This window comes from Agelaius phoeniceus, chromosome 1 (assembly GCF_051311805.1).
Source record: "Agelaius phoeniceus isolate bAgePho1 chromosome 1, bAgePho1.hap1, whole genome shotgun sequence".
NCBI classification, from domain to species: Eukaryota; Metazoa; Chordata; class Aves; order Passeriformes; family Icteridae; genus Agelaius; species Agelaius phoeniceus.
The window spans coordinates 479,620-492,323 of NC_135265.1; the positions used below are offsets into that span (position 1 = coordinate 479,620).

At 61.0% G+C, this 12,704-nt stretch overlaps 1 protein-coding gene across 3 annotated transcripts; it reads right to left on the reverse strand.

The window, feature by feature from the left end:
* Positions 1 to 632: 632 nt before the first annotated feature.
* On the reverse strand, positions 633 to 12,530 carry CCM2 (CCM2 scaffold protein). Of its 3 annotated transcripts, none has more exons than XR_013183073.1 (11): positions 12,241 to 12,530; positions 7,554 to 7,727; positions 7,207 to 7,290; positions 6,720 to 6,903; positions 6,093 to 6,229; positions 5,206 to 5,341; positions 4,186 to 4,243; positions 3,395 to 3,533; positions 2,433 to 2,571; positions 1,117 to 1,632; positions 633 to 1,064 (listed from the first exon to the last, which is right to left on the reverse strand). XR_013183073.1 is itself a non-coding variant. In XM_054628635.2 (11 exons), exons 1-11 carry the CDS (start codon positions 10,148 to 10,150, stop codon positions 1,361 to 1,363), a joined length of 1,881 nt encoding a protein of 626 aa, XP_054484610.2. In that variant the 5' UTR covers positions 10,151 to 10,513; the 3' UTR covers positions 633 to 1,360. The 3 variants fall into 3 exon arrangements, 2 of the variants coding, with proteins under 2 accessions (XP_054484610.2, XP_054484603.1); XM_054628635.2 differs by lacking the exon at positions 12,241 to 12,530 and adding exons at positions 9,553 to 9,591; positions 9,632 to 10,513 and having other exon boundaries at positions 633 to 1,632; XM_054628628.2 differs by having other exon boundaries at positions 633 to 1,632.
* Positions 12,531 to 12,704: the final 174 nt, after the last annotated feature.

A 12,704-nucleotide genomic window follows, 5' to 3' on the forward strand; every position in this document is an offset into this window, starting at 1 on the left:
TGGGGTGTGGCAGGGACCTGGGATGGGAATGAAGCCCCTGAGCTCCAAGGGCTGGGAAGGGAGGGAGGGAACTCTTGGTCCCCAAATCCCAGGTGTCACAGGGACCCTCTCCTGCTCTCCATTTTCTTGGTGTTGGAAGGGGAAAGGTGCAGGAGGGGACACTTTGTGTGCTCCAGGTGAGTCCCTGGAGGTGCCTGAGCTCCTGGGACACCTGAATTCCAGAGGGAGGAGGGGTTGGGATAGCCCTGGGAAGCATGAGGGGGTCACCAGTGGGGTAAGGGGGGGGACACCCCAGTGTGGGCAGGGTGACGGGGGCAGAGCTGGGTGCAGAGGGATTTGGGGGCATTTGGGGCCGAGGCCTCTGGAATGTTCCAGATTCCCAAAGTGCTGAGTCAACGTGTGGCCCCAGAGGGGGAGGGAGGAGACAGAGCCCCTGGGTGTGGCTGTGGGGTAATGGCACCTCCCAGGCCCATCTGGGGATCCCCCCACAACCAGGGGATGCAGATAAGGGGGGGTCCCACCAAGCTCCTCTCCCCAGCAGCACCCCGGGGTGGGTGAGGAGGGGGGCAGTGACTGGGGGCAATCCCAGTCTGGGGCAGCTGGAATGTTCAGGAATGTTCCAGTACCATGGATGAGAGGGTGAAAAAATTCACATTGTGGTAAAACTTCATTGGGGGGGGCAGTTCTGGGGGAGCCGCTGTGCAAACTGTAAACTGGGTGGGGGGGAGCAGATCCAGCCCCTTGGGAACAGATCCCAGCACTCAGCACATCCCTCAGGAGCACAGGGGCATGCTCAGGAGCTGATCTGTCCCTCTGGGAGGAGACCTGCCCCCAAGTCCAGCTCTGTCCCCCCACTTCCCAGCTGGAGCCCCTGGAGCTATTCAGGGGGCTGGGCCAGTGCAGACACCCAGTGGAGCCCCCAGATCCCACACGAGGGGTCTGGGATCCCTCCAAGGGCTGCTCCATGCCCCAGGATCTCCATCAGGGCACAGGTTGGTGTTCTTGGGCCTCTCCAAGGGCAGCTCCAGAGTCCCCCTGGGGCAGATCCGTGTTCCATGTCCCCTCTGAGGGCAGCTCCAGAGTCCCCCTGGGGCAGATCCGTGTTCCATGTCCCACTCCAAGGGCAGCTCCAGAGTCCCCCTGGGGCAGATCCGTGTTCCATGTCCCCTCTGAGGGCAGCTCTGTGTCCTGGATCCCCCCGAGGGCAGCTCCCTGTCCTGGGGTCCCTCCAGGGGCAGCTCCCCATCCCAGGATCACCCTGGAACCGGGTCCCCATCCCGTGTCCCCACGGGGGGCAGCCCCTGTCCCCCCGGGGGTGACTCTGCCCCGCGCTCCTGGTGGCCGCAGCTCCCGGGCTCCCTCAGTTCGAGTCCCGGTCCAGGCTGCAGCCCAGGGCCTCGATGTCGCTGCTGATGTGGGAGATCATCCTGTCCCACTCGTCCTCCTCGGAGGGCACGGACTGCTCGTCGGAGCTGCCGGCGGCGGTGCCGTTGGCGGCGGAGGCGGGGCCCAGCGAGCGGCGGTAGCGGCCGAAGCTGTCGGTGATGATGCCGCGGCCGTCCTTGACGCCGATGGTCTCCAGGAAGTTCTCGAAGTGCTGGCTGTCCTTCTCGGGGATGAAGGGACGCAGGCCTGGGGCCGGGCACAGCAGGGACACGGTGAGTGCCGGGGTTCCTCACCCGGCTCGTTCCCGAGCCCGGGAGCCTCCCTGGGAGGGACAGGGACCCCCAGGGTGCCCCACTCATTCACACCCGAGACTGCAGCCACTGCTCAGCGAGGGCAAAATCGGCTCTCGTGGGGTTTTCTGAGCTCCAAACCATCTAATTCCTCACCCGGCATCCTGCCGGGCTTTGGGGAATTTGGGGGTTGTTTAAATATCCCTGCTCTGGAGGAGGTCTCCTGGCCTGGAGATTTCCAAGTCTGAATTAAATTCCCTGGCTCTAGGTTTGGGAGAGAGTCTCAACTCTGGAGGAGGTTCCCAGGTCTGGATTAGGGTGCCTGGATTTGGAGGAGGTTCCCAGGTCTGGATTAGGGTGCCTGGACCTGGAGGAGGTTCCCAGGTGCTTCACAGGCAGGTGTGAGCAGGGAACAGCTCAGAGGAGAGCCTGAAGCTGTGGGATGAGCTGGGCTGGATGGCCCAGCTGCCCTCAGGAATGAGGAATGCACGGGTGAGCTCTCCACAGCTCCCTGGGGTGCCTGGGGAGGTGCTGCTGGGATTGCTGGGGGGTTTGTGCAGGGCCAGGAGTTGGGCTCAGATCCTTGGGGCGCCTCCCAAGCCAGGACAGTCCATGATTCTGGAAGCCCCCAGCTCCTGAGGGCACCATGACCCCCAGGAGATGGACTGGGATGTTTCTCCTCTGGTGGTGGCACCCCAAGGCCCCCCTGCACCCCTCAGCTCTGCTCTCCTGGCCCTGGAGCCGTGCCCCACTCACCCAGGAGCAGGAATTTCCTGCTGTCCCCGTAGAGCTGCTTGAGGTTGATGCAGAACTCGTGGATGGAGGCGCCGTTGCGGTACTCGTGCAGCAGCATGGCAAACTGCTGGATCTCCTGAGAGGACAGCTTGGTGCGCAGCTGTGGGACAGCACACACCTCTGGCACTGCCCCGGGGCTGCCAGGGACAGGGCAGGGCCAGCACACACCTCTGGCACTGCCCCGGGGCTGGCAGGGACAGGGCAGGGCCAGCACACACCTCTGGCACTGCCCCAGGGCTGCCAGGGACAGGGCAGGGCCAGCACACACCTCTGGCACTGCCCCGGGCTGCCAGGGACAGGGCAGGGACAGGAAAGGGACTCCTGGAGCCTCAGGGAATGGGGGGACTTGGATGCTGGGAAAGGGAAAAGGGTGGGGGGGAAAATGCTCCTGTGGGACAGGCAGAGTCCAGAGGAGGCCCTGGAGCTGCTGAGGGATGGAGCCAGGCTGGGAGAGCTGGGAATGTTCACCTGGAGAAGAGAAGGCTCCAGGCAGAGCCCCTTCTTGCAGGGCCTGAAGGGCTCCAGCAGAGCTGGAGAGGGACTGGGGACAAGGCAGGGAGGGACAGGACCCAGGGAATGGCTCCCACTGGAAAAGTGGCAATTTAGATAGGATACTGGGATGAAATTCTTGGCTGGGAGGGTAGTGAGGGACTGGAATGCATTTCCAAGAGCAGCTGTGGAAGTGCTCAGGCCAGGTTGGATGGAGCACAGAGCAGCCCGGGCTAGTGGAAGGTGTCCCTGCCATGGCAGGGATGGGATGGGATGATCCTCACAGCCCCTTTCCCCCACACCATTCCATGGTTCCATGACATGAGCCCAGGATCAGGCCCTCCAAGCCCAGCTGCTCCTCCAGCCCTGTCCCTGCCCCCAGGCCTGTTCCCAGCCCCAGTTCCTGCCCCCAAATCCCAGAGCCCAAATCCCACCGTCATCATGTAGTCCTGGAGCAGCTCGGTGGCCGTGGTGCTGAGCTCGCTCTCGCTGGCCGTGGTGACGTGTGGGGACGGGCGGGCTGAGAAGGAGGACGGGGACGTGTCCCCTGCTTCCAGCGTGTCTGCAAAGGAACTGACACAGCCAGCACAGGGTCAGCTCTCCAGGCAGCCCTGGGGGGCTGGGAGGTGCTGCTGCCATGGCTGGGGGGCTGGTGCAGGGCCAGGATCCCTGGGGTGCCTCCCACGCCAGGACAGCCCATGGTTCTGGGCGCCCCCAGCCCTGAGGGCACCCCACGACTCCCAGGGAACTGAACACTGCTTTGGTGACAGTGACAACAAAGCTCTCTGTGGGGAATTATCCCTCTGGCTGCTTCCTTGCTGGGAGCAACACAGGGAAAAATCCCCATGCTCCTTCCTTGGGCTTAAATGTGCAATTTTCAATGAGGTTCCTAACTCCTCCATGTCAAACATTCCTAGAGTACCCCTCTATGTTAACCAATGGTTTGTGTGTTAGGATTTCATCCCACAAACACTGTTGATGTTTCCAGGAGGGAGAAGCTTCCCAAATAACAAGTTTTGGGGAAAACCCTGCTCCCAGCTCCAGCTGCTGACCCTGCACTGTGCTGACACAGGGATGTGACTCCTGGAATGCTGAGGGCAGAACAATCCAGGCCCAGGATCCGTGCCAAGCCCCCCAGGCCTGGCTAGGCTCAGCTGAGCTCCCTGGGGTGCTGAGGGCAGCAGATCCGGGTTAATCCCAGCTCCAGGGGCCAGGGATCACTCACAAAGTGCTGGCATCCGCCTCGAAGGGCTCCTTCACGTCCACTTTGGTGGAAGAGTCATCTGCAGGGGGAAAATGTGGGAGATGGAGTGTGAGAGGCATGAACTCGGTGTTTTCCCAAGCCAGGAGAGACACAAAGTGATTCTGACGTGGCTGGAAGGGAGGAGGCCAGGAATGAAGGACCAGGTAAGAGCCCAACCAGGTTGTGCCAGGGGAGGTTCAGGTTGGATCTCAGAAAAATTCCTTCATGGAAAGGGTGGTCAGGCACTGGAACAGGATGCCCAGAGAGGGGTGGAGTCCCCACCCTGTGCATGTGGCACCTGGGGACATGGTCAGTGGTGGCCTTGGCAGTGCTGGGGGCTGGCCAGGCTTGAGGCTTTCCCAACCTCAACCACCCCTGGCTGTGGCTCTGTGTGGCCCTGGGGGGTTCCTGAGGCTTTCCCAACCCCAGTCACTCCCTGCTGTGACTCTGCATGGCCCCAGGGAGGTGCCGGGTGGGCTCAGGGGGTTCCTGAGGCTTTCCCAACCCCAGTCACTCCTGGCTGTGGCTCTGTGTGACCCTGGGGGGTTCCTGAGGCTTTCCCAACCCCAGTCACTCCCTGCTGTGCCTCTGTGTGGCCCCAGGGAGGTGCCAGGTGGGCTCAGGGGTTCCCGAGGCTCTCCCATCCCCAGTCACCCCCAGCTGTGACTCTGCATGGCCCCAGGGAGGTGCTGGGGGCAGGAGCAGCCCTGCAGCAGGACACACGCACCGCTGTGCAGGGACAGGTGCCAGGTGGGCTCAGGGGGTTCCTGAGGCTCTCCCAAGCCCACCCACCCCTGGCTGTGACTCTGCATGGCCCCAGGGAGGTGCTGGGGGCAGGAGCAGCCCTGCAGCAGGACACACGCACCGCTGTACAGGGACAGGTGCCAGGTGGGCTCAGGGGGTTCCTGAGGCTCTCCCAAGCCCACCCACCCCTGGCTGTGGCTCTGTGTGGCCCCAGGGAGGTGCTGGGGCAGGAGCAGCCCTGCAGCAGGACACACGCACCGCTGTGCAGGGACAGGTGCCGCGTGGGCGTCGAGGCGCCGTCGAAGATGGCGCGGTCCAGGAAGTCGATGGTGGACTCGGTGTAAACGATCTGGAAGACTTGGCTGAGCAGGGAGCACAGCTCCTCAGCACCCACCTGGGGACGAGCAGGGAGCCGTGGCAGAGCCCACGCAGGGATATTCCCTCTCCCTCTGGCTCTGTGGGACGGGTGCTGGTCCCCCACGAGCACAGGGAGGGCACAGAGCCCAGGTCCATCACCCTCCCAGCATCCCCACCCTCTCCCACCCAGCAGCAGGAGCTGGGATGCTCCAGCATCGACCCTGGAGCCCCCCATGTTCTGTGCTGAGGCTCCCCCATGCAGCTCCCTGGGATTCTGGCTCATCCCAGAGGAATGTCAGAGCTGGGAATGTGGGCAGTGAAGCTCCATCCTCAGTGGAGATCAGAGAGGCTGAGACTGGAATCCCTGGATCCAGACACTGGCTGAAACAAATTCCCAGCTCAGCACAGGGAAAACACCCCGATCAGCAAAACCCCATTGTGGGATTGTCCTCATGGATTCTGTGCTGCTGCAGAAGGTTCTGGACAACAGGGACCAAGGGAAACACTTCCTGGAGACCCTCCTGTGCCCCAGGGTTGGCACAGGGATCAGGAGTCCTTCTCCAAGTGCTCCAGCAAGGCCCAACCACACCTGGCATCCCTAAATCTGTGTCCCACGAGGTGTGAGAGCAGGGAAGGACCCAGACACACCACAGGACTTGGCCACTGTGGATTTTGTGGCTCCACCATCACCACGACCCGAGAGCCAGAACCTCCCAGCAATCCCAATGACTCTGAGCCCAGGCTGGGGCACTGCCAGGGTTCCATGGAGCAGTGAGAGCCATCCATACCTTGTTCTCTGTGGCCAGGACCACCAGGCAGCAGGACTCCAGCGGCCCCCCTGCGCTCTCTGACAGCGAGCCCGACGTCAGCGCCTTGGAGCCCTCGGCACACAGGCTCTGGCTGGGCGAGATCCCGGGATCCTGAGCTGAGGGGAGAGGACAGGTGAGGCCAGGCCAGGGCAGGGAGGGGGTGGGAAGGGGTCCTGCAGGTGAGCAAGAGCCCTGAAGCAGGAGAATGGGATGAAAAGCCTCCAGTTTAGAGCTGGGTTTGACAGCTGTCTGGCTGTTTTCACAGCTCAGAATTCCATCACCAGATTTCCAGCCCCCGAGGCATTTATTCCTTTATTCCACAGCCTCTCTATGAGGTTTGTACTCAGATAAATCCCTGGCTCAGCCCTCCCCTGTTGCAGTTCATTTAGGGGGTTCCCCACACTCCCCAAACCATGTTCCCACACCACGCAGGTGTGACATGCACAGGACAGGGACTGAGGTGTCATCATGGAACCCTCATGGAATGCTCCGGGTTGGAGAGACCTTGAAGATCCCCCAGCCCCACCCCCTGCCACGGGCAGGGACATCTCCCACTGTCCCAGGTGGCTCCCAGAGGACAATCCCAGCTCCCTGGGCACAGCTCACCTGTCTTGAGCACAACCAGGTGTGCAGAGTCATCCCGGATGTAGGAGACGGAGGCGATGTCGTGGATGGGCACCCTGAGGATCAGGTCCTCCCCGTCCCTCCACACCAGCTTGATGTTGTAGGCAGAGAGGCTGATGACGGCGTCGTGCTCCGGGGTCAGCTGCCCTGGGAGCTGGTGGGCTCTCTGCAACACCAGCAACACCATGGATTTACTCATGGAATGGCTGGGGCTGGAAGGAGCTGAAGGATTATCCAGCTCCCTGCCATGGGCAGGGACACCTTCCACTGCCCCAGGCTGCTCCCCATCCAGCATGGCCTGGAACACCTCCAGGGATGGGGCCACAGCTTCCCTGGGAAATCCATCCCAGGGGTGTTTGCCCTTTGGGAGCAGCAGGATGGAGAGCAGCAGCTGGCCCAGGGCTGAGGAGGCCCTGTGAGCCTGGATCTGAACCTGCTGGAGGCAGTCCCAGAGCAGCTGAGCGCTCACCTTGGCATTGTCGATCAAGTGCAGGATCTCCGTGCGGCTGGAGGGGTTCAGGTACCCCGGGATGGAAGTGAGCTGCCCTAAATACTGGGAGAGAAGAGCCAAACCATTACCACAGCGTGGACACCATCCTGGACGTGGCAAAACGAGCCATGGAGACGCTCTAAGGACAACTGGAGATGGGTGAGAGGTGGGAGTGCTCAAAAAGAAGCCCCACAGAAACCTCAGAGCCCCTTGCAGTGCCTGGGGGGCTGCAGCAGAGCTGGAGAGGAGCTCTGCACAAGGGGACTGGGTTCCCAGTGGCAGCTGGGCTATCAGGAAGGGTTCCCAGGAGCAGGCCCCCTGGCTACCTTGACCTCCTTCTCGATGTAGTCGTGGAGCAGCAGGTCGGGCTCCACGCGGTCGGGCGGGGCCACCAGCACGGTGTGCAGCGGGCGCCGCTCCGTCACCTTCTCCTGGGCCTTCTTGTCCCGGCCCTTCTCCCCCTTCAGGAACACGCGCTTGAACGGGGACACGATGCCAGGCTGGGGACAGCAACAGCACCAGGGTCAGCGTGGGGCTGGCACTGGCACTGGGGGTCCCACAGCCCCTCCTGCCCGGCAACCCTCGATCCCATCCTGCTGCTTCTGCCCCATGGACAACACCCGCTTTGGAGCTACACATCCATGGATTTCCAGAGAAATACCTTTTCCTGTTGTGTCCTGGGACACAAGTGCTGAATGTTCCCACTACCAAAACATGGTGGTTTTTCCCCAAAGTCACAGTGTTCAACCTTCTCAAGGTAAGAGAAATCCAACTCCTACATACAGGAGGAGTTGGATTTTATATTGGATTTTATATATTCCAGGTGAATAGCAGATTCAAAGGGATTCTCCATGGTTTTGTACTTCCCTGAGAATCTGATGGTGCAACTCCCACAGCCCCTCCTGCCTAGTGACCCTCAATCCCATCCTGCTGCTTTTGCCCCAGGGACAACGTGTGCTTTGGAACTATCCATCCATGGATTTCCAGAGAAAACCCTTTTCCTGGGACACAAGGCAACTGCTGAATGTTCCCACTACCAAAATATGGTGGTTTTCCCCCAAAGTCACCATGATCAACCTTCCAGGTAAGAGAAAACCAATTCTTACATACAACAATATATTCCAGGTGAATAGCAGATTCAAAGGGATTCTCCATGGTTTTGTACTTCCCTGAGGATCTGATGGTGCAACTCAACAAGGAATGCCAAAAAACAGGCAGGAATGTTCCAAGGAGACTCCAAACAATGAGAAAATGACACAGAAAGTGGATTTCCCTGGGAAAAATGGGCAATTCTAAACCCTGCAGTGCTAGATTTGGAAAGCCTCTGGAGCCAACACGCAGCTGTCCTTTGGCATGGGAATGCCACGTGGATCTCACCAAGCTCCACACCAGATAAATGACTGGGAACATCCCCAAACTGCTCCAATTCCAGCTCTCCCAGGGGCAGGGGGTGTTTGGAGCAGACAGATCCATGGCTGGATTTAGGAACTCCTTGGACATGTGACTCTAGTGTCCTATTCCCTGGTGGCCTCTGCTTCCCACCCCTCAGGACAACCACATCCTTGCATTCCTGATCCTCAGGGGCAAGGAAAGGAATGTGGGATCTGAAGGGGCAGAGAACATGCTTCCAGTTGTGGATTAATTAATTATAACCCAAGGAAAAGCTCCTGGGACAATGGGAATTACCAGCTCACAAGGAAACACAAGGACATTGTGGACAGCCTGGCCTGGAAAAGCGTCCCCTGGATCAGGGAGACAGAAATGAAGGGATCTTACAGGACAGAGAGGAGAGGAAACAGCTCCATAGCCCTGCCTCAGGAGCAGCAGTGTGGATTTTTGGGAAGCATCCCTACACAGAGCATCCAGGATATTCCATCATCCTGCCAAGGGGCTGGGCTCTGGAGACAAGGCAATCCTGGACACAACAGGTCAGTGTACCAAGAACTGACATTTGAGGACTCTCCAGCTTTGGGATGTCCCATCTGAAATCCTGCCTGCCAGTGCCTAAGGATTCAATTCCACAGGAATCCTTCAGGAATCCTTCAGGACTCCAAAGCAGAGCAAGGCAGGAATGTGCCACCGGGGCCAAGGTCGCACCCAGACACTTCCCCTTTCACCAGGCAGGGTCCCAGCCCGCCCCAACCCAGAGAAAGCCCCTTTTCCCTCCAGGATGTGGCTGCAGCCCTCGGGTTGGGCTGATTCCGTGCCCCCCTGGCTGTCCTGGGCAGGAGCAGGGCCCCCAGGCCCCGGCTGGAGCAGCTCGGGCTGTGACGTAGCCTGGAGCAGCTCCTGCTTCTGGGGCACCCCAAAAAGGCCAGCACCCACCTCGTCCTCCATGGAACCCCCCGGGGAGCAGGAGCCGTGCTGGGGGGCTGCAGGGGCTCTGGGGGAGCTCTGGGGGAGCAGGCAATGAAGGAAGGCTCCCCTCCTTTTGGGGTGCTGCAATGGAGGCGCTCGGGGCCAGGAAGTGCCACGGCTTCCTGTGTGCCACGTGACACACTGAGCTGGGGAGGGACCCACGGCAGGGCACGAGCCCAATCCCTGCTCCCACCCTGCCTCCTGCACCCCCAAATCCCTGGGACACCCCCAGTCCTGCATGCTCTGCCACAGCCACACCCAGGAGGGAACACCCCCGTGCCGAGGGAGGCTGAGCCTTGGTTTCTCTCCCAAGCTCGGAGTTGTTCTGTTCTAACACCCAGCTGGATCCCAGGTGCTGCTCCCAGAGGCTTTCCCAACCCCAAAGATCCCACAGCCCTCTGGGTCCATGGGCTGTGCAGCTTCTTCCTGCCCAGAGCAGCTGTGGCTGCCCCTGGATCCCTGGCAGTGCCCAAGGCCAGCTGGACAGGGCTGGGGGCACCTGGGACAGTGGAAGTTCCTCCACCCCAATTCCCACCCTCCCAGCACATCCACACTCCCCCTGCATCCCATGGACACTCCAAAATCCACTTTATCCCAAAGAGCAGAGGGGCTCCAGCCCTGCAGCAGCTCTGGGCCTCCTCTGGATCTCTGCAGCAGCTCCAGGTCCTTGTGCTGGTGGATTTGGGGCAGCTCTGCAGGTGGGGTCTCACCTGAGGGGCAGAATCCCCCATTTCCTGCTGCCCACGCTGGGATCAGCCCAGGCACAGGGCTGGAAATTCGGGATAACAAAGGAATTTCAAGAAGAATGTCCCCCAGAGATGCAACCCCAAGCTCAGCCAGTCCATGTTTCAGGAGGGAAAGGCAGAAGGAGCTGCTGAGAGAGGCAAAAGGCACCAGCCTCAGTCCTCCAGGGCACCCCCGAGCTGGAAGAGCTGGGAATTCCACACTAAAAGCTAAATGCACAGGGAATTCCCTCAGGGAAACCCTGGGGGATTGTGGAGGCAGAGCAGCAGGGCAATCACTCCCAGGAAATTCACCTCCACCCCCACTTGTTCCTGGGAATGGGCAGGCTGGGAGCATCCAGCCTCACCTGGGGCTCCAGGTGTGACACCAACCCGTGGCTGGGCAGAATTCCAGAGGGATCCATCCTGCCTCCCGGGACTTGTGGGAAATGGGATTTCATCCCAGACAGCTCCCCCTGCCCACTGGGATAACCACAGTGAGACCCAGGGAATTCCAGGGCTCCAGCTTAAACCAGTTCAGGTTTTATCCAAAGCTGGACTTGGCCCCAAAGCCAGGCTGGGATTTTCCTCCTTAGCCCAAGCACAGTTGCTCTGAGCTCCCTTTGGATGAGCACTGAGGGAACTCAAGGCCTTCCCCTCAGCTCAGAGTGCTGCTGGGATGATCCAGAGAGTGGGAAAAGCAGGAAGGAGAGCTCTCCCTGCAGCTGGAACACCCGGGGAAGACAAGGATGGATCTGCCCATCTCTGCAGCCAACTTGTCCAAGTTCAATGGTGATCCACAGGCAGCAGCTCCAGGGGTCAATCACCACCAGAACCATGGGAAACTCACTCCAAGGGAGCTCCCCAAGGCCGTGGGTCAGCTGAGGAGAGGCCACAGCCACGGCACTGCCAGGTGCCACCTCAGCCCTGCTCCAGAGGGACTGGGACAGGACAGGAGTGGGACCAGCCCTGGGAAAGGGCCTGAGGAGGCTTTAGGGATCAGAGGGAATGCAGGTGGGATTATCCAGGTGGGATTATAACGGGGTTAGGGGGGCCAGCCCAACGTGTCCCTGGGGAAGGGAGGAGGGAAGGATCCAGACTCTCCCCAGTGCCAGGAACCACAGTGGGGTGCCCCAGGGAGTAGGTGAGGCACACCTGAGCTCTGCCTAAAGCCCCTGGCGCCCTGGGAGCTGACTCCTTCCCAAAAGCAGGACCATCCTGTCTCTGATGGCATCACGGGGCTTGCATTCCCAAGCCTGACTGTCTGGGAAGCCTGAGGGCCAATTCCCAAAAAATCCCACTCAACTTCACTCATTCTGGAAATGTTTTGCTCAGCTCCAGCAGGATCCTGCTGCCACCTCTGGGCTCCCTGCGAGGCCAGGGGCTCCCAAAATCCCCAATTTCCCCCCAAACGCTGGGATCAGCTCCATCCTCCTGCTCCAACTGTGCAGAGCAGCTCTGGCTGAGCCTCTCCCAGGGATACAGAAATGGGCTGGAAGGAGGGAAATCAGGGCAACACAGGCATGGCTGGTGCTGCTGAGCCCAGAGACATGAGAAAGGCATCAATTAACAGATGCATGAATTAAATTAACTCGTATCAGCAACAATTTAAATAAGTTAGGAAACTCATCAATTAATCGCTCCATAACTAATAACCCCATCAATTAATAACCTTCTCCAAGCCCTCAGTGACAGCGGGGGTTCCGGGCTGGGGGCGCTGGGGAAGGGGATGCAGGCAGACTGTCCCGGGGAGCGGCAGCCGGTGCCTCCCGGGACGGGGCTCTGGAACAGCCCCGGGAGGGGACCGGGCACGGCCGGGGGGCACCGGGCACCGCTGGGGGGCTCTGAGCCGGCGGAGGGGGCGGCCCCGCCCAGGCTGAGCCTCCCCCGGGGGCACAGCGCGACCCCGCTGCCCCTCTGCCCCCGATCTCACCTTCTTGCCCTTCTTGCCCTCCTCCTCCATGGCTCCGGCGGCGGCCCGGGCCCCCCCCGGGGCATCCCGGCCCGGGTGAGCGGCTGGGCCTCAACGCGCGGCAGCGGCGGCGCCGGCCATGGCCCGCCCTGTTCCCGCTCCAGCCCCGCCTCCCGGTGGCGTTCCCGATCCCGGTCCCTGTCCCAAACCCGGTCCCGGTCCCGGCGCCGCCTCAGCGCCCGCGGCTCGGCCCCGCCACCATCTTGGGCGGCGCCTTCCGTGACGTCATCGTCCCGCCGCCGGGGGGAGACAAGAGCAGTGCGCCTGCGCCAAACGGTCAGCGCAGCGAGCCACGCCCACCTCAAAGCCACGCCCTCACACGGTGCACTGCTGACCACGCCCATCACAGTGAAACCGCGCCCATATCCCCGCCTCCATTGTGATGTCACAATGAGACCACACACGGGACCTCAGGCCACGCCCCC

Bases quoted from the DNA above. Each gene is read 5' to 3' on its own strand.
- CCM2 (XM_054628635.2), bottom strand. From the start codon at position 10,150: ATGCAGGGGGAGTGTGGATGTGCTGGGAGGGTGGGAATTGGGGTGGAG. The intron at 6,904-7,206 runs GTGAGCGCTCAG...CTGGTGTTGCAG, and splicing joins ACTTGATCGACAATGCCAAG to AGAGCCCACCAGCTCCCAGG. The intron at 3,534-4,185 runs GTGAGTGATCCC...TGGCTGTGTCAG, and splicing joins GAGGCGGATGCCAGCACTTT to TTCCTTTGCAGACACGCTGG.